Below are 19,281 nucleotides of genomic sequence, written 5' to 3' on the forward strand. Positions count from 1 at the left end.
TCAGACCTATTTGAGTACATTATCTCACAGCAACTCCAGCAGCTGAGTGGACGTCAAAGACTGCAACAACAACAAAAAAATAATCGTTACAATTATAAGGTAAAGAACTCAGAAAGACTGGTGTGCCAACCATAAAATAAGACACGTAACAATCACAGTTTAACACTGACTTACTAATAAATAATAATATTCGGTCCCTTTAGAGCCCATATAGCACTATAAAGAATTCATGCATTAATCCTGAGTGCACATCTTTCTTAGTTAAAGGGTTAAATAGAAAATGAGTATTGCTCGGGGACTTCATGAGAAGAATGAGATCTTTCTGTCTGGGCCTCAAGAATGCACAGTATACAATTCAGTAAGTCTTAGCACTTCTACTTAAAACCTTATGATAGATTACAAAAGGAGAACACCACCTCAGACACGTTGAGAGGGACCACAGTGAAGTTATGAAGCTAGAAGCACGGCAGCAGTAATCACAAACCGTGTGCTAAAGCTGTGCAACTTTTCACTCCAGATTACATTAACGCTGACAGCGTCTAACCAGGGACTAACTGAAAAAGTTAAGGTTCAACGGAAGGGTTAGCAATGGCTTAAGTAACGTTACTTATTGACCTATATTAGCTAATGTTAACATTAACGCTAGCTGGCTGGCGCTTTGCTAGTAGGTCGGCTGCAAAGGAAAGTTAGCATAGCAACGGATATATCTGGCTAGTTGGCGTTAGCTAGTAGGCAAAATCGATCTTAAATCATTTATAAATTATAACCCCTTAGTCTGGCGTTCAGATAAATAAGATCGTAAGTTAAAGCGCTAGGGGAGATTTTGGTTAACTTAAATTATGTTATTAGCTTAAGCTCAGCCTAGCAACGCAACGTTACAATAACTACCTTTTCTGGTGGACGACTCCACTTTCTTTAATGGCAGACAGCAGGGGTTACAAACTGAAACTAGGCTGGACAAATTATAACAGTCCTATCATCGACAAACTGTTAAACAGTCAGCTAGTTAACATTTGTTGTAGAAAATTGGCAGACGCTGCCGCCACGGCGGTGGTTGGTTCATCTGCCTTCCCCTCTCAGTAATTGGGTTTTTTAAGTAGCGCCACCGCCTGGATGGAGTGCGAACAACACCGCCCGCAGTCTTCAGCTGCAGTAACGCCACCCCTTGGCCCGAGGAGCCAGGAAACAATTTAAAGTGAAACGCTCGCCCAAAAACAACTTGGGGTCTCTTTTTGTGAAAGTGTAACCCTAACCCTCACGTTAGCAGCAGCTTGTTCCGCTAGCATAGAAGTAGCATCTCTGAATGCAACATAACCTGGACATCAGTTTAGGTGGAACGCTCATCTTAGCTCAATATAAATGCATGGATAATTCGTTATTTTGTCATTAGTAAACAATATTGACCTTGAAGTTGAAAAAGTTGAAAAGCCTCACATAAGAAACAATACTAAAATCAAAAGCCACAAAAGTCACGTGAGGTATGGAGGATTGCTGTTGCTGGAAGATAGTAGTGTTCCACCTTAACTCTCCTCCAGGTTAGTTGCATCGGAGATTGACACTTCTGGACTGACTGGATGGCAGAGCGGAGGAAACATCTGCCAATATGAGTTGTTCAAAAACTCTCTTTTTAATAAACTCTGTGTACATAAAAAATTTTCTCAATGCTCGTGTTCATGTGTAGAGACCCTGGTGATACCACGTGCAAAGTTTCATGTTATGTCGAGCCTTCTTAGTGTTTTAAAAATAGCGATTTTGATGCGATCATAAAAGTGCCCCTAGCACTCCCACTGATAATGAGTTTGGCCAGAAAATGAAAATATGGTCAATCTTAAAAGTGGCGCTTTTGTCGTAATTATGCTTTTAAACAAACGTTTGACTTGGGTACATTAACAAAGAGAACCTAGGTTGCATTTTGGCGAGAGTTTCACTATCATGCTAAAGGAAAAATCCACCCAAACACCCTCCTCAAACTCAATTTTTTCATTCTGAATGTTAATCCATCTGCTTTCTAGTCCCAGCGGAGGTCTTTAAAGTCAGAAGACCAGAGCTGCACATCATTGTAGAAATGTCTTTATATTCCCAGCAGACTTCTTTAAAATGTCACTGGAGAAACACTACAGCTGTGAATAATAAAATTAAGGATGGCTGAATTCTGTATTAAAGACTTTGTATTGTAAATGTGTGACACTGAAATAATATTGAGCCATGGTTAACGTTATTAGTGACAATCGTTTCTTCCACAACAGGTCTGTTAGTAGAGAGGGTCACATGACTGCTGAGCTGGGGAGCACAGGAGGGTACTCCATGGAGACAGGCACAGGTGTGCTTATTGGGTCAGCTGCCACAGGTGCACTGAGTGTATGTATCAAGTTAATTTGCTCCAGCTGAGTTGGTTCACTTTGTCCTCAGAGCGTTGATTGGGTTGTTTATTCAATTTCATTTGCTATCCTTGGCCACATACACTTACTGTGCAGTTGTTCATCTAATAAGCTTAAGTTTATTATCACATTATTAGACCTGTGAATTTAGAAAATGTGTTGTAATGTACTGATAAAGCTGATGTAGAGTTGCTCACTGATTGCTGTATGTCAGATAATGTAATAGATTTGATTGTGTAGAATAAAGGAGAATAAATGCTTTCAAGTGAAACTTGCTGATTATGTCTCCTTTTTTGATCATATGAATTGAGTCAGTTTCCCTGCCCAGCATGTTTAGATGTTTCTCTGCCCCATCACACCTGTATGGATTGAATGGGTCGTTATCAGGCATCAGCAAAACTTGATGATGAGCTATTCATGTGAATCAAGTGTGTTGGAGCAGGTTAACATCTAAAACATGCAGAATGAGGGGTCCGGGACCAGGACTGAGGAGTGCCATAGTAAAGGATTAGTGATCACTCTGCATATTAAATTGCATTTAACAACGGTAAATAAAAGTTAACTGATTATTACCAAATCAATTTATTGAGTAGCTAACGGAAAACTACGTGTGCAAATATCTACCAGAAATATTTTGTATTTAATATATATTTTGAGAAGGGACAGATAGACTTGAATCTGGAAAAAAAAATACATACCATGAAGAAAACTAATTTCACTACATTGCCCTTTTGGCCAGTAAAGTTTCTCTGAAAATGTTATTTATTTATCTATTTATTTTCTGCAAGAGGCTTGTTGAACTAATGACTTTTTTATCATATCATGTATTATCAACTAATTACATTATATTCCAAATAACAGGATGCACATATTTGGATGGGACATCCTCAAAAGGTTAGAGAGACCCTCCTTAAGCTCTTTCCTTCATACATGACAGACCTCTCCTGGAATTGTTGCAATAAAAACAGGTCAGCCTTTATAGCGAGGTCACTATAAATTATATTCGATAATAAATGTTGCCATTATAAGTGCATGATCAGACTTAGGAGGTCCGTAACCAGGCCACCACCAAGACGCAACAAATTATCTTCATCAGAAGATATGATTGTTACTTTAAATCAAGTTATCAGACTCAATGTGCAGCTGGATTTGCCTTGTTGACATCTTCCTGATTGAGATGTGTCCGCTCCAGCACAGAGCGCAGATATCTCTGAGTTGTGTTTTTGGATTTTATTCTGCAAAAAGTAATCATGCAGTAAATTCAAGTAAGAGACTATCTAAAATAACCATACTGCACTGTACTTCATTATGTTTGCTTATTTCCTTCTCTGCCTCTCATGAGACAACACTTAAGTTAAAAAACAAAATGGACACTTTGACATTTTGAATGAGGACAATAGAGATGCAATTCTGGTGTATCTCAGGTGTATATGCAGCTGGGTATTACACGCAATATAACACAAGAATTCAGCCGTGATTTGCAGTGTAGCCTACCCTGACAGAGGCAGAGACATCCAAACCGTCATCTCAGACAGTTCCCAGAGAATAAAGCTTGGACATTGTCCAGAGTTGAATACACATAAACATTTCCTTTGTATGTTGAACTGGCTACGGAGTACAGTAGTAGTTTTAGTACACTGAGTATAGTGCTAATAGCCTAAGTGTGTTGAGTTGTGGTAACAACATTAAAGATTTGCTGTGTGTAATATTTTGGATGTTTCTTTTTCTGTTGGCTAAATGGATTTCTTTTCTGTGTAGTTTGGTTATCCACTGGTACAGTGCATCAGCCTGTTGTCTGGTGTGTCACACCGCTGCAGTAAGACTGTCTTTGCAGAGTCAATTTTAGTGATTGTAATAAACCAGCCTGTTATGGTACTTTGACCCACACTGACCGTTGGCTTCTTTATCAAAGTTCACCCGTATTTATATCAAGGCTTAGTCGGTTTTCCCATGCCATTTAAAAGAAACACTCACAGAAATACAATAGCAAAAAAATGATTCACGCCATTGGAAACATTCCCCTTGTATTGCTTTTATAAATGGAATCAAGTGATTGTTGTGTAAAGACACCTGTTTCTGAAGGTCCAGTCACTGGTTAATCAGCATTCCTGGCTACAATTACACCGCAAGGACACAATAACTCTCCAGAAACTCTGTGAAAAGGTTATTGAAAAGGATGAGTCAGGGGATGGATCCAAAACATTTCCAAGTAACTGAAAATCCCCAAGAGTTGAGTTTAATCCATCATTAAGAAATGGAAGGAACATGACAAATGTGTAAATCTGCCTAGAGCAGGCCAACCTTACAAACTGACTGACTGGGCAAAAAGGAGACCAGTGAATGAGTCCACAAAGACACCTATGACTACTCTGAAGGAGATAAAAACTTCAGCAGCTGAGATGAGAGAGACTCTGAACACAACAAATGTTCCCCAGGGTCTTCACCCGTCAGAGCTTTGTGGGAGAGTGGACAAGAGGAAGCCACTTTTGAAAAAGCTCATTAAATCTCCACTAGAGTTCACCCAAAGGTAAGCTGGAAGAAGGTTCATTTGTCTGATGACAACAAAATGGATTTTTAGCCACCAGACTAGGTGTTATGTTTGGCAGACACCAAACAGTACAATACTTATGTAATTACTTATTTTACTTTAAATATTTTGAATTAATTTACATTATTTTGTAGAAATCTGTTTTCATTTTGACATTACATTTTTTTTGTGAATTCTATTGACCATGATTCCATTTGTAAATTCAATAAAAGGGGAAAACATCCAAGCGTGTGAATATAATTGATAGGCACAGTAGTTAGAGATGACCTTTCACCCCATGCACACTGAACCACCAGCCAGCTTTTTAAATTTTACCCACTTTTGGTAAATCTTTTCAGGGTATTAGTCTGGCTGGAAGGATGAAATGGATAGATGTACACATTTTAACCAGCTTTAATATGATGATGCATGCTAACATTACCAATACCTACAGTAATTTTTGCACTTTAAAATGTAAATAAAATTGCACCTTACCCTCTTGTACCTTATGTTCCACTTACCTTTACTCCATGATGCCTCAGCATTTTATTTTACCCCGATATTCTATAACTACTTAAGCATTTCATTGTATAGAGTACTTTATTGTTTACTGTATATTGAATATAGTACTTGATTGTTTCTCTACATCTGCACAACTTGGGTGGCCAGAAAGCTCACAACACACTCAGGACAGACTATGCACATTCTTTATTAGATCCATTCTACAGGTAGCCATCCACTGACAACCCATTTATTTGCAACAACAAACAAAATGTTCAACAAAAAGCCGTATTCACAGTATTTGTGCAACTCCACACAGCTCTACATGGGCGCCTGTGCAGTCTACATCATTACACTCACTAATGAGATGCAGCCATTGCTCCCTGGGTGAAACAGATGATTAATCACATGTGCAGTTTTGACATTGATAATGATGGAATGGTGTCAGAGATGTTTTTGTGTGAGTGAGGCAGAGGCCCATCAGACGAGAAACCATCACAGTTTCTGTCAGTCCCAGGGCCCTCTCCTGCAACTGCGAGTGCTAGGGATTTCCACCTGAGGGTGCTGTAACAGAGGACAGTTAAACACAGCACACGTTAAGGACTTATTTGGCTTTCCTGGGAACACAGTCACAATCAAACTTACACAAGTGTTAGAGCAGCAGACACAAGAGACATCAGAAACTTTCACAACTTTCAAGTTCTCATACAAGCTTTGATCTTACTGAGTAATCTTGTGTTTGTTTTATGTGCTTTACTCTTCAGGAACATTGTCAAAGAGTTGCTGGCTTATGCCAAAAACATACTTAGCGGCTGTTAAAGGATCATGATCAGGTTTGTCCAGATTTCTGTAGTAAAAGTTGTTCTGGCGGCTCTGGCTGGTCTCACACTCAGTTAGGCATGACATTTGAATCCTTTGTGTCTGCAGTCTGTTCCTCATATTTCACAGACAAATACAGATGCTCAATGATCTTGAATATTATCATAAAATGTGGTTTGAACCAGATGTGATTATTGAGTGTGTTCCTGGGCTGCTGGGAAAGCAGAGCTCTCCACCCTTTCAAGGTGCTTTCAATGCCATTTTCTAAGGTCCTGACCCTCTATGGACAATATATTCTATAACATGTGGAGTTACTGAAACTCATCACCTGTAGTATTATCATAGTCATGCATATTCAACAACAGGAACACATTAATGCACAATGCAACACCAATTAGAGCTCCTGAAGCCTCCCACCTCCTCACTGGTAGAACTTAATTTCTGTGTCCACGCAATCGAAAAACAAGTCCCCCAGTTCTTCTCCTGGTATCTCTCCGTTCAGCATGGCTGAAATCTCACTCAGACACTGTGACTCCAGCTCCCTCAGGATCTCATGGATTGCTAGACCCTCATCCTGACAAAGAGGGAAAGACAGACGTCAAAACAACAGCTGGGTCAAATAGTACATACTCGTATGTATAAACCTGCTGAAGCAGCACAGTCATTTGACTAAATCCGAAACTGGTCGGGAAGCTGTTTGCAATATATGTATGTATGTTAACAAGAATCCAGATTCCTCTCCCTACCTTTTGAAAGTCTGAGTTTAATTGAGCCAGATGTCTGTGGTGGGAGATGCAGACTTAATTACAGCAGTCGCACACGTACTCTCAACCTACCTCCATTTCCCTTACAGGCTGATCTGGATCTATAGCTGCTCACCAAAAAAGGCACCAAAAGTTGTGTATATACTGAAAATATGCAGTGTGTACTATATCCTAACAGGAAATGCAGTATATGCACTAAAATACATAAACTTAACTGTGACTTTGAAACGCCACTGCCAATCAAATGCTTGGAACATAATGTGACATTTTCTACTGCCTAGTGATCCAACACTTAGCACTGGAGTGGAACTGAGCACTGAAACATAGGTAACATTGGTTTTCTTTTCCTCTATTGAAGGATGAAGGAATCTTCCTTTGTGAAGAACCTTGTTTTTTGTTGACCTAACTACTTTCATTTTAAGTGTGTTAAAATGCATCCTGTTTCTCCTCCTTCTTTTAATTCCGGAACTATCTATCTATGTTACTGCCCTCATCCCCTGGCCTTATGGGGATGTAACAATAACAACAGGATTGTTCTCTCAGACTTCTGCTTCCAAGTGAAATAGAAAGTGTATGCACATTTTAAACCAGCAGGCTGAAGTCCTTGAATTGTTATGGGTGATATCATGACAGCTTGCCAACAAAGGAAAGGAATTAGAAATCTGAGCTTTGTATTAAACTTGAACTTTGTGTGTTTTACCTCTTTTTCTCTTTCTCATTCATTTATTTATTCAACTGATCTAAAGTAACATTAGAAAACAAATAGATTTCATTAATCTATTACAAATAAAAGGTTTAAGTCATGAGTAACAAAATACACCATTGCTAGATTAAGCACACTCAGACTACTGCTGCCTAGCTTACTCTGGTATCTTAAAGTGGCAAATGTTAGCAACCTTTAGGTAGATATTAATGTGAAACTGACATTATTCAGTCAAATTGCTGATTTCAGTATAAGTCACTACTTGTGCTAAGGTTGCGAGTTATCTAATCGTCAGTCGTGGCCATATTGGCAGCTGCTCAGCCAAAGTAACACAAACTTGCTTCAAAGTTTTACAGCTAGTATATACATTTCCATTTTACATTGCATTGTGGGAGGTAGTGTACATACACAGTAAAATCAAAAGGATAACTTTTTATATTCCTAGAGTAAATACATGTGGGATGCTAACTGGTCCAGTAGGAGTCACTCCTGTGGGCAACAGTAACCAATAGGAGTTGCTAGACGGAGGAGGGCATATATTTTTTTGACTGTAGTGCTGAGCCATGTCACAGTAGATAAATACAGCTCAAGTATTAGTGAAATGCTGTTCTGCTGGATGTTTGTGGGCACAGTTTTATGTATTCCTGTATGTGTTTCATTGAAGAATGTAACGGTGAGAAAAAAAGCCTCAAGGACAGTGAGCACATCAATTAGCAGCATGTTACTGCTGAAACTCAGTGGTTTCAAGTTAAGTATAGTAGTATAGTACAGTATAGTATAGTATAATATGCATACCGACACTTTTGAGAATACTTTTCACAGTATGAATGCATATCACAACTGAAACACTCTGAACTTGCGTGCTATGAAAATGGGAATGGGAATATGTGTACTTACCATATGTGACACTGATTCAACAAAAATCTGTCTGCTCAGTGTCTTCAATGGATAATATTACTTTGTTCTGAAGTACGAATACCTCCCAGCATTCTCATTTTGGTCTTTGGTTGCACACTGCAGTTATGATTCAAACCCTGCTCTTGGACTTTGGATGTTCACTTGTAGCATGTTTTTTTTATTTTTCTTTCTCCATTGGGAATGTCAGTCCTGAGCTGTGCAACTTGCCTGTACTTTATCAGCGACTGACCAAGTTCAACTCTCAGAAAAAAAATATTTGGATGTATAAGGATCTGCTGAGATCTAAGCAGGACTATCATTGACCTAGGTCATCCATCAGTGCCCACCGGATTGGTCTCCATGGTGTTGAGCGCCACCTGGTGGGCCTTGTACAGGTCATGTCTTCTGTCCACCTGGCTCTGAAAGCGTGGCTTCTTCCTGACAGGGTCGTCTGCACCGAACTGTGGAGAGACCACCCTCAGCACTGGGGTGCAACAGTCCGAGAAGACAAAAGGCTTGAATACAGACCTACCGAAGTACAGGTGGGGTGGGTAGACAGGAAGAGGAACAGGAAAAGAGAAACGAAGACTCAGAAACTCCCATCGACCCAAAGTGGACACAGAATGCAGGAAGAGCAAAGATTGGGAGGGAAATAGCACTGTAGTCTCAACACCTACATGTAATACACACATTTGAAATTTAAATGATATATCAGTAAAATAAAATAGTATGTAAACACATGTTTAATTGTTCAATTAACTGTTGGTGCTTATGCTACCAACTTTGTTTCTGATCAACAAAAATAAAACACATAACCTCTATTGAAGTATGGTTTTCCAGATGGAACCAACCACACACCAGGGGTCTCATTTATAAAAATGCATTTATACCTGACCTTAGTCTTAAGACCATTTCCAAAGGTGTACTTAAGTTTGTTTCAAAATGTTGCACATAAAAAAAACATATATATGAAATTTATGCAGCTGTGATTAATACATCTCAACACCTGCATTGCTAATTCCCCTTATATAATGCCAGCACAGATGGAGGTTTAGTCAGGAGTAGCCTTAGACCATTAGGCAAAATCAAACTCTTTGGACGATCAGCTCAGGATTGTGATTGGCAAAGGAGATTGCAGCCTTAAAACACATGTTATCAGTGGATTAAATGGTGGGTTGACAAGCAAAGCCAATGTGTTGCCACTGAACATTGTTCATAAAGCTCATGGTTCACCACAGACTTGCAATAAATTACCAGCAGCAAAAACCCTTACATCAAGTCTAGACTTCACTAAGATATAAGATAATTTCCATGTCAAAGTAGGGTTTTATAAAGAAATACTTAAATGTAGTGCTGTTTCTGCTTAAGCTGTTCAATTATGATCAAAATTGATTTTAAGTATCTTTTTTTTAAATGAGGCTCAGGGACGACATCCAAATACATCTGGTTGAACAACATGTTTCAGCCTATATCAGAAGATATAATAAGAACATCCTCTACAACATAGAGGACATGTTTACTTCCTTTCAGAGGGAATGTCTTGGGTGAAACACCTCAGTAGAAATGGCATATCTGAGTACTGCAGAGGTCTAAACAGCCAGTGAGGCACCATGAAACGCCTTTGGCAGCAATGCATTATTAAAACCTGGAAGGACAATGGAGAACCGTCATCTTCAAGCGAGAAATGTGGTCGAAGAAAAAAACTTGAATGATCGTGATCAGAAATAACTTTCACTTTCACTTTTCACTTTTGGTGAAATGAAATCATAATAAAATAAACAGTAGAACTCATAGCTATGTCTAATTTCTACACCACAACGCGAAGAGAACTCAAGGGATTCAGCTGTGTAGCCTAAAAACCTCTTATCAGTGAGGATGATCAGAGAAAAGGGCTTCAGTTTGCTAGAGAGCACTGAGATTGGACTCTGGAGCAATGGAATGTGGTCATGTGGTCTGATGAGTCCAGATCTACACTGTTCCAGAGTGATGGGCTCATCAGAGTAAGAAGAGAGGCGGATGAAGTGATGCACCCATCATGCCTAGTGCCTAACATACAAGTCTGTGGTGGTTGTGTTATGATCTGGGGTTGATTCAGTTGGTCAGGGTAGGTTCAACAACGTTATGTGGCCAAAAATTTAAATGATGTGCTGGAGAAGACTTTACACAGTGGTCCGACTCTCCCATCATCTCTCTCAAAAAGATTTTGATGAAAAAACGAATGCAACTCTGGACTAAAAATACATGTGCCAATGGGAATGCATGCCATAATCAAAGCTAGGGGCCAGGGTTAGGACGTCCAATAAAATTTTATTTTGACTATATATTAGTTTGACTTTTGGCCAGGCAGAGTTTTTTTTTGACCAATTTGTGATACAAGGTTTTCCAATATCATGGCAGTGCTTCTTTATTTAGAACTGCAAATTTAATGTTAATTAGTTACTTCAGCATTGTATTAACAGTAGTTTTTACTAGCTGAGGTTTATCGTCTAGAGGAATTCTTAGTTTAAACAGTGACATACCTTGAGGGGTCTGGGGTGGCAGTGAACAAGTGGATGCAGGGCAGGCTGGTATCCCTGGGCAGGACAGACACCATGCTGCCTGTGGTACAGAAACCTCCAGAATCCATGCAGATGCCACTGGGCTTGTCCCTCAGAATGGAGATCATCACCTCTGCCGTCACCGAGCCTGACACCAGAGACAGCGCAAAGGTGTAAAAGAGAGGTTCAGTGTTAAAGTCTTCTGTCAGTGATGTCCAAAGGCATTTGGGGAAACATGGTAGTGGAGCACCCTCACCATCATGTTGCTGGAGCAGCTCTGTGCCTCCCTTGTAGCGCTGTTTGGCCAGCTCCATCCTGGCAGGAGGGTTCTCTGGGCTGAACACCCGTGAAAAGTTGAACTCTCCTTCACCGTCCCACCAGCCCTGAGCCTGGGCAACGCTCCGCAGCTCTGGGTGCTCTGCCGAGACCTCAGCACCGATGGTCAGCTGGTTGGAGATGTTCTTCACACCCTCTGAGATGAAAAAGTGGCTGTTTAACGGCTTGTTAAAAACAAGTTTTATTACAGTTTCAGCACTTAAACAACCATATGCACAACTCTGTCAGGTGTTTTTACTTTTTCTTCATTTCTCAGCAGTGATTAGAATACAACACAGGTTTCGTTTTTTGTAGCACTTTTAAATGCTTTGAACACTTCCTTCCAGAATATCTCCAATTTAGAGCGTGACCAAAATATGTTAGTATGGTTGCAATTTGTCCAACATTTATCAGAATTTCTGGTATTCGGAAAAATCTCATGATTACCGGTACCTTCCACTTAAATTCCCACCAAATATTTTAATTGAATAGAAATATATTCATCTCATTTTCCAGGAACAGAAATAATTGGTAAAAACAACTTCTGAGTGCCTTATCTCAGTTTTCTGTTTGTATTTTGTAACTCCTCAACAGGAATGGCCTTCACAACTTTATACCATACTTTATGCTTTGTAAAGAAGTCTTTTAGAAAATATCTGAAAGAGGTCTGTGTTCCGAAGCATGACTTTCTTAACTGTGCAAAAGACTAAAGACTGCTGTTGTTAAGGAGTTGAAGGTTTTACCTTTATAAAGCAGAAGCAAGTCTCCTGTATGGGAGTGCAACATGTTTGAAATTTTACAAATAGTTAGCCAGAAACATGCTGTTTATGTAAGGCATGCTCGTTTGTGCCGTATTTGCATAGACGCCACAAGCTGAGAAGCTTGAACGGTTTATCTCCTCTTGACAGAGTGATCCAGCCCTGACGAATAGGCATCTCTTTACCACAATTTCAGGATTCCCAGACACATCTCTATAAGCTGTGGTCTCCCGCTGAAGAATGAACAAAGAGATCTGAATGGGCTTTATTTAGTTTGCAGTTTAGCTTCCCACATTAAAGAGCAAGTATGAGTTTGATGTAATGTAAGTATGGATAAAATCGTATGGATTTTCAACGCTCCTGTGTGGTTTGTTGTTGATTTGTTTTTTTAAGGCTGATTAAGCAGCTGAACACTGAACATGCATAACTTTGCTATAAATCAGCCTTAGCTCAGTGAATGCTTTTAGCCATTCTAGCAGTGTTCCAGATGTATCCTGTGAGCCGGCGCTCAACTATCTCAACAACCACTGGACAGACTTTACCAGACTTTACATTATATCTTGTGACACCAACAGGAAATGTTCTTATTTGAACAGTACACCGGTAACATAACTGAATAAATAAGGAACACAGATTCCCACAAGGCTTATCTGTACTTTGTGTCTGGTAATAATTAACAAGTCTTAACATGCTAACTCCTTAAACTAAGTAACTGATTAAAGTAAACATTATACCAGCTAAACAGCAACATATTAGCACTGACAGTGTGATCATGTTAGCTTGCTGATGTTAGCATATAGCTCAGAACATCCCTTTATCTAAATACAGCCCCAGAACTTCTAGAATGGCTGTAGAGTGTTAAGCTGTGTCTAAAACCAACCCCCTTTTTAATTAATTAACTACTCCTTACATCAGACCTATTGAAGTGGCACTTCTGGCAGTTTGATTATTTTATCATGAGGCTAATTCAAACAGTCTTTAGTTAAGTAATGTATGTTATGTTATGCATGTTTTAACCCATGCAGAGCGTCAAACTGACCACTTAAAATCAAAAGGTGCAGTGTTATTTTTCCTGTACTTCTGTGTGCATACCGTCTCTTTTTCAATTGTGAATACGAATGAACAAAGCGGAGAACAAATAAAAAGTGTATTAGTATTGTTAATTTCAACACATTTACATTCCAAGGTTTACAGGTCAGATAGTGGGAATGTGTAAATATCTGCCCCTGAAGACTTTGCTTATTTCCAAATCTGGCCCTTCTGTAAATGTGTAGTTGAACAGGCCTGCCTTATATAAGGCCTGTCTTACATAATATAGCATATATAACAACACTTAATAGTTTACTCAATAGTTAAAGTGAAACTCTTGCCAAAAAGCAACCTAGGCTTTTTGTGTGAATGTACACGAGTCAAACCTTTGTGTAAACGCATCATCACAATGAAAGAGGCACTTTTAAGATTTACTGTATTTTCGTTTTTGGGTCAAACTCATTTTAAATGGGAGTGCTAGGGGCAAATTAGCTATAGCATCAAAATTGCTATTTTTAAAACACTAAGAAGGCTCGACACAACATGAAACCTTGCTCATAGTATCACCAGGGTCTCTACACATGAACACAAGCATTGAGAACATTGTTGTGTACGCAGAGTTTACTAAAAAGAGAGTTTTTGAACAACTCATATTAGCTGCTGGATCTTCAGCGCACCACCTTCATGGCAGACAAAAGTGTGCGACCTAACAGGAAGGACAGTAATGGTGGACTGCTCCTCAAGCCTTTCTGTTAGGTCGCGCTCGGGGATCGACATTTTTTGTGTTGTGTCGAGCTTTCTTAGTGTTTAAAAAAATAGCGATTTTGATGCTAGCGTGAAAGTGCCCCAGCACTCCACTGAAAATGAGCTTGCCCAAAAAACAAAACTACAGTACATTTTAGAAGTGCCTCTTTCATCATAATTATGCTTTTACACGAAGGTTTGACTCACATACATTCACAAAAAAAGCCTAGGTTGCTTTTTGGCGAGCGTTTCACTTTAAGAGTAAACTGAAATTTCAAACACTTATGGTTTTTGCATCATCACTGATATATGTGGGTTGTATATTATACTATACTATTATTTTATATATTGTAAAGCTTTTTGCCGTTTTTGTTTACTCTGTACATGTGGCACCTATTGCACTGCAAATCAAACCCTCCTTATTCACTCTTATTTGAGATTTCTCCCCATTTTTTTTTCCTTAAACAAGGATAAGTTAAGGCACAAAGGTATAACACTTTACAGATGGCAAAGGCCTCTTTATAAGGCTTTATAAATAAGATTAACAAGAAGATATTATGCTACATACACAGTGCAAATATCAAACAGCACACAGTCCAGCTAGAGATTATCTTTGGACTAGACCTCATTAATTATAATCAACCTTAAATTCTCAAATATTTTTCCTGCACAATTTCTTGAGACAAACATTAAAGATGAACACACACATAGCTACAGCTTCACATGAGCAGGAGAATAAAACACATGTTTCGCACTTATTGAAGTCAAACAGCTGTATGTTGGGTTTTGCAATATGGCGTGCACAAATGGAGGATATAAACATATTAATGAGAAAAAATAAAAAACTTCTATGTTCCACATTAAATTAAAAGAAAAAACAAGCGAGCACAGGTTGTTCAGCACGAGCAGGATAAATGTAATGCCTTTACAAGGCCAGCAGCAGCCCTAATGGTGGAATATTTAAGAATTTTAGTTGATAACATTCAAAAATGAACTAATATTGTCAACAGAAGGTGAATAAATTGCAGTTCTAACTTTATGCTGTGTGTGTATTGTGTTCCAGAGATATCTACTGAAGTTAACGTGCTAACTAGCTATCCCCAGATCATCCAGGTCCAAAGCTCCTGCACTCACACTCTCCTAGTCTTCGAGTTCCAGTACGAATCGCTAGCCACGTGGCTAACTGAGCTGGCTAGCTATGGGCAGTGACATTTGGCAGCAGTTAGTGGTTACTTTGGTGACATGCTGTATTTGAGGATGAATTGGCCAGATATTACTTACTGCACCTTTAATTATCACTGAATTATATCTATGGTTCTGCATACATTACCAGCTCAGCAGCCATTGAACCAAACAGCCATCTAATACTATACATGCACCCTTTACAGTGGAGCCTCACCTGTGACCTTCTGTGCCGCCCACAGCCTTCCAGCTGTTTCCAGGACCCAGGCCTCGTTGCGGTCCACCAGGAGGAAGGTGTTGTGGTAGCTGAAGGGCTCAGGATCCTCCCTGCACGGCCCCCCTTGACCATGCTGCTCCAGGAGGCTGGTGATCACCGTGAGCGCTGCCCAGGCACTGTCACCACGTTCCAACCCCAGTCTGAGGATCCAAAGTCATGCTGGGTTACTTCAAGATGTAAAGTCTCAGTTTCCCCTATACAAGGTCATAATTGTTGTAAACAACATTCTTATTTGTTAATGGTGACACTTTGTGCATTGTTATGTATCTAACTTACTTACCTGTTTATAGCTTGATCAGTGAGTCTCTCAAACTAACCATGAAAACTGGTTTAGTTAAGGGCGATGTCTACACCCTCACCTTTGAATATGCAGGAAATGCTACTGTTAGTGCCACGCTCCAACAGTACTCGCTACACCTGTCATAACATGCTTGTGACAATCTACGCACCCTCCTGATCAAAGCCTGAGGGGATTAAACTAATGCTTCCACTGAATTTCCAATATTCAAACTGCTCTTAAAGAGGATGCAATCGCTGCTCCCATCAGCCCTAGAGATTATGTTTTCTTTATTGCTTAAATTGGATAATTGGGTAATTATCCATATAGTGGGGTTATCTTAGTATCAAAAGGTTTTCAGTGCTCACCGGACAAGGTCCATGCCTAGCAGAGCCTCACCGGGGCTGACGGGCTCTCGGGTCCAGACAGCCTCATTCCCAATACACACTCCCTGGTCGTTGGCTCCCATTTCAGCCCCCCACATCCAGGCAGGCTTGCTGAGGATGACAGCGTGAGTGTGCTCCACCTGAGGGATCTGGATGTATGTGCACTGCAGACAAAACAAATGTTTACATGTTACATGATTTAAAACAAGTCTCCATTTGCTTCAGTTGTTTGGGAGAACGCTGCAACATGATTTTGCTATGAAGGACCAGAAATGTTTTGTGGATTATGAAATTTGGCCCGACTATCCATCGGCACAGGGGTTGAGGAGACAACGGCTGAATTTTCATGTTTGGGTGAACTTTTCCTTTAAACCCAGCCAGTTCAGTATGACTATCCACATCAGCACAAAGGGCAAAAGTACATCCTCTTGCTACACATAAATCATCCATTCACTTGCTAATCTGTGTTCTATGTTTCAGTACATCCATAAAGTGACATAGCAGCACATAAATATGGCCTTTTTAAAGTAACGCTGATTTTAATTTGGGTTCAATTTGACCAGGTGCAAATATAGCTACCTGTCTGAATCCAGTTCTCTTTCAGAGACAGTGCTAGTGTTTGGAACAAAATGTCAACAGTTTATACCGGGATTTTTTTTTCGCTTTGACTGAAACATGTTTACAGGGAAGACCCTGTTTTTCTGAAAAAAACAGGTGAAAAGTGGTGAAAAGGAGGAAGGGTTTAATCAGTGGATTTAAACTTTCACTTCCTTCCCCTTAAACATTAACAGGAAAGGATGTTACCACACAAAGTCCCCATGTAAACAGGTTCCTTGCAAATAATAATCCATTGTGCCGTGAGCAAAAGATATCATTTTAATCACTGTGTTCTGAATTCTTTTTTCTGCAGTGCACCAGACTGTGGGAGTGCACAGTGTTTCAGTCAGCCTGTGCATTTCAACGTTGCCTGTCTGCCTGCCTGGTGGTGTGAGACTGCAGGATTCCAGGGCTGCTTTACCTCCTGCATGGAGCCTGGAGGGTGAGATGCTGCAGGGTAGTGAGCCACCTCCTGCACCTCCTCCCGGGGCCGGTCGGAGTTCTTCCCGAAGATCACATGGTCATCGCGGGAGCCGGGGGGCAAGGAAACAAAACAGTCACATGACACGGGAGCCTCTGCCATCCTGCAACACAGAAACAGCCAAATAATGTGTGGGCGGCAGAAAGTCACAGTCAAATAAGCGCACACTCAACCGAGTCACCGCCTCATGTGAACGACCTGAGTTAAACTAATCCTTTAGAGTCTGACAACGTGACTGACAGCCATCACAAGAGGGCCGACACCTTTTCTGCCCACAGTGTACGTGTGTAGAGTCAGGAAGGGGGAGTCTCCTTCACTTCCCCACCCAGAAAAAGTCAGATTGAGCCGGTGCACTGCCCATCCCTTTCAGCCGGGGATTAGGAGGCAGTCCTGTGCGAGCACTTTATTGACTGTAATCTGCACAAATCCGACCGCCACGTTGCTCTGTTACCCCCCCTCCTCCTCCCTACCCTTCGCCTCGCGTTTGCGAACACGAACACGCTTTCATCTCGGGAAATTATGTCGTCAGAAAAAAAAACGGCTCTGCTCGCAGACGCAGCCTGTGGCGGAGCTCGCTGTGAGAGCGCTGCCTGTCCCGGAGATAAGGCCCGGCTGAGGCTGAGCAACACTGTCGCTCCCCCCCCGTCTCTCTCCGGAGCAGCGTCGCGCCTGTCGCTGCGTGTCATTCCGCCTTTCTCGGCGGGGGTTTAGTAAAAAGGGTGGGGAGGTGGAGGGGAGTTCAAGGCTAACAGTCCGTAAACTAGAGCTAGTGTGTGCATGCTGCCGTAGAAAATGTTTACCTGTTGGGTTTTTTCAATGGTGAGCGCGGACGGCTGGCTGCGAGGAGGCAGGTTGTGGATAGCGGGTCACGTGACCGAGAAATCCAAAGGTATGTACTTAAAGGTCTCGTCTCGTCTGGCCACAGGCTCAGCTCACCGTCTCACACAGGCGTCCAGTCCACACCTGCGAAAAGCAGAGCCCGGTGATGATGCAGGGCTTCATCATGAGTCGGCCTCCCCTCCGCCCGTTTGTCAGGGCTGTAAACCCACAGCCAAGACTGGTCTGAAATCACCTCAGGTCCCCGGGAACCCCTCCTGCCAGTGTCACAACCCTGTGTCTCCACTCGAAAGCTGACATTAAACACAGGCTTTGTTTTGGGTTTTATTTTTTTCTCTCTTTATTTCTGCCCTTTCACCACTTCCACTGTATAAAAATAAGGGCATATAAAACTGTAATTATATGCAAAGTATTTGTTTCATCATAGTTGCTGATTATCAGCTTCAGCTAAACTCATGAGTTCATGTCTGTGTGACTCAAAGTGATGAGCTGGACAAATGTCTTACCTTGCAGTCGCTAAAGTAAACAAGTTCATATTTGTTATAAGTTACAATCAACGCGGCTCACTGCACACATGAAGTCCAGTTCAGCCGTCATACCAAGGTACGGCTGAACCTGTAACAGCTGTATGTGGTCTTTTGCCGCTCAGAACCCAGACTGGCCCTGACAAAGTTTGAAGAAATAACCCTGATGATGTCATCAGGGTTTGGTTGTATGGAGTTGCCTTATGGGAAATGTAGGATCCTGTGTTCCTCAACACATACTAGAGCAAGTCAGAATTTCTAAGCCTCTGCTGCTTTAATTCTGACCACGCATTAAAAAAAAAGAAGAAAAAAAAAACAAGTGCTGAATCAGGATCAGGGATGAGTGTTTAGTTGTATAGATGGATTCCTGTATATTTGCTGATAAGGTGATGTGTATGTTGGAGTCCATTTCCCAAAAGTAGACCTATGTCATTGTATGTATTCTATCATTTGTATTTACGTGTTACTGAGTACTCTTATATGTGTGCTCTATACTCAACTAAGCCCGATCCAAAAAAGACTGAACATTATACAATACTGGATTGTTCAATGAAATGATTATAATTCCCCTTACAGTACTCACAACATTTCTTATTTTATTTCACTTATACATATACTTATACCTTAATTTGTGGTATTCTTTTACAAAAGAAAGCAGTAAATGGTCTGTTGGAGAGTCTGATGAATTAAAGAGCAAACTAAAATGACAAAGCCAGGGGTCTGTGTCTGAGGGGTTTTTACATTACCT

The 19,281-nt window shown here is 40.7% G+C and overlaps 2 protein-coding genes across 12 annotated transcripts in view; both read right to left on the reverse strand.

Moving 5' to 3' along the window:
• The window catches only part of LOC119029578 (cyclin-dependent kinase 12-like), a 13,811-nt gene extending 12,625 nt beyond the window's left edge, over positions 1–1,186 (reverse strand). Inside the window, exons 1-2 of one of the 3 annotated variants that reach the window (XM_037116522.1) lie at positions 889–1,113; positions 1–60 (exon numbers count right to left, since the gene is read on the reverse strand). The exon at positions 1–60 is cut by the window's left edge and continues 613 nt beyond it. Coding sequence is in view for 2 of the 3 variants with exons in the window: in XM_037116536.1 (XP_036972431.1) it covers positions 1–20 (20 nt within the window). In the remaining variant the exon portion in view is untranslated. Of the gene's footprint in view, positions 61–416; positions 553–888 lie in introns of those variants that run through there. The other 2 variants (XM_037116536.1, XM_037116544.1) reach the window with 2 other exon arrangements.
• Positions 1,187–5,598: 4,412 nt separating this feature from the next.
• Positions 5,599–18,648, reverse strand: scrn2 (secernin 2). Of its 9 annotated transcripts, XM_037114273.1 has the most exons (10): positions 18,516–18,648; positions 17,973–18,135; positions 17,113–17,275; positions 16,077–16,258; positions 15,372–15,571; positions 11,383–11,598; positions 11,109–11,274; positions 8,937–9,117; positions 6,643–6,799; positions 5,599–5,970 (listed from the first exon to the last, which is right to left on the reverse strand). In XM_037114273.1, exons 3-9 carry the CDS (start codon positions 17,272–17,274, stop codon positions 6,647–6,649), a joined length of 1,260 nt encoding a protein of 419 aa, XP_036970168.1. In that variant the 5' UTR covers position 17,275; positions 17,973–18,135; positions 18,516–18,648; the 3' UTR covers positions 5,599–5,970; positions 6,643–6,646. The 9 variants fall into 9 exon arrangements, 8 of the variants coding, with proteins under 8 accessions (XP_036970168.1, XP_036970159.1, XP_036970155.1 ...); XM_037114264.1 differs by lacking the exon at positions 18,516–18,648 and having other exon boundaries at positions 17,973–18,210; XM_037114260.1 differs by lacking the exons at positions 17,973–18,135; positions 18,516–18,648 and adding an exon at positions 17,643–17,784.
• Between the last annotated feature and the right edge of the window lie 633 nt (positions 18,649–19,281).

Source organism: Acanthopagrus latus, chromosome 1 (assembly GCF_904848185.1).
Source record: "Acanthopagrus latus isolate v.2019 chromosome 1, fAcaLat1.1, whole genome shotgun sequence".
Taxonomy (NCBI): Eukaryota; Metazoa; Chordata; class Actinopteri; order Spariformes; family Sparidae; genus Acanthopagrus; species Acanthopagrus latus.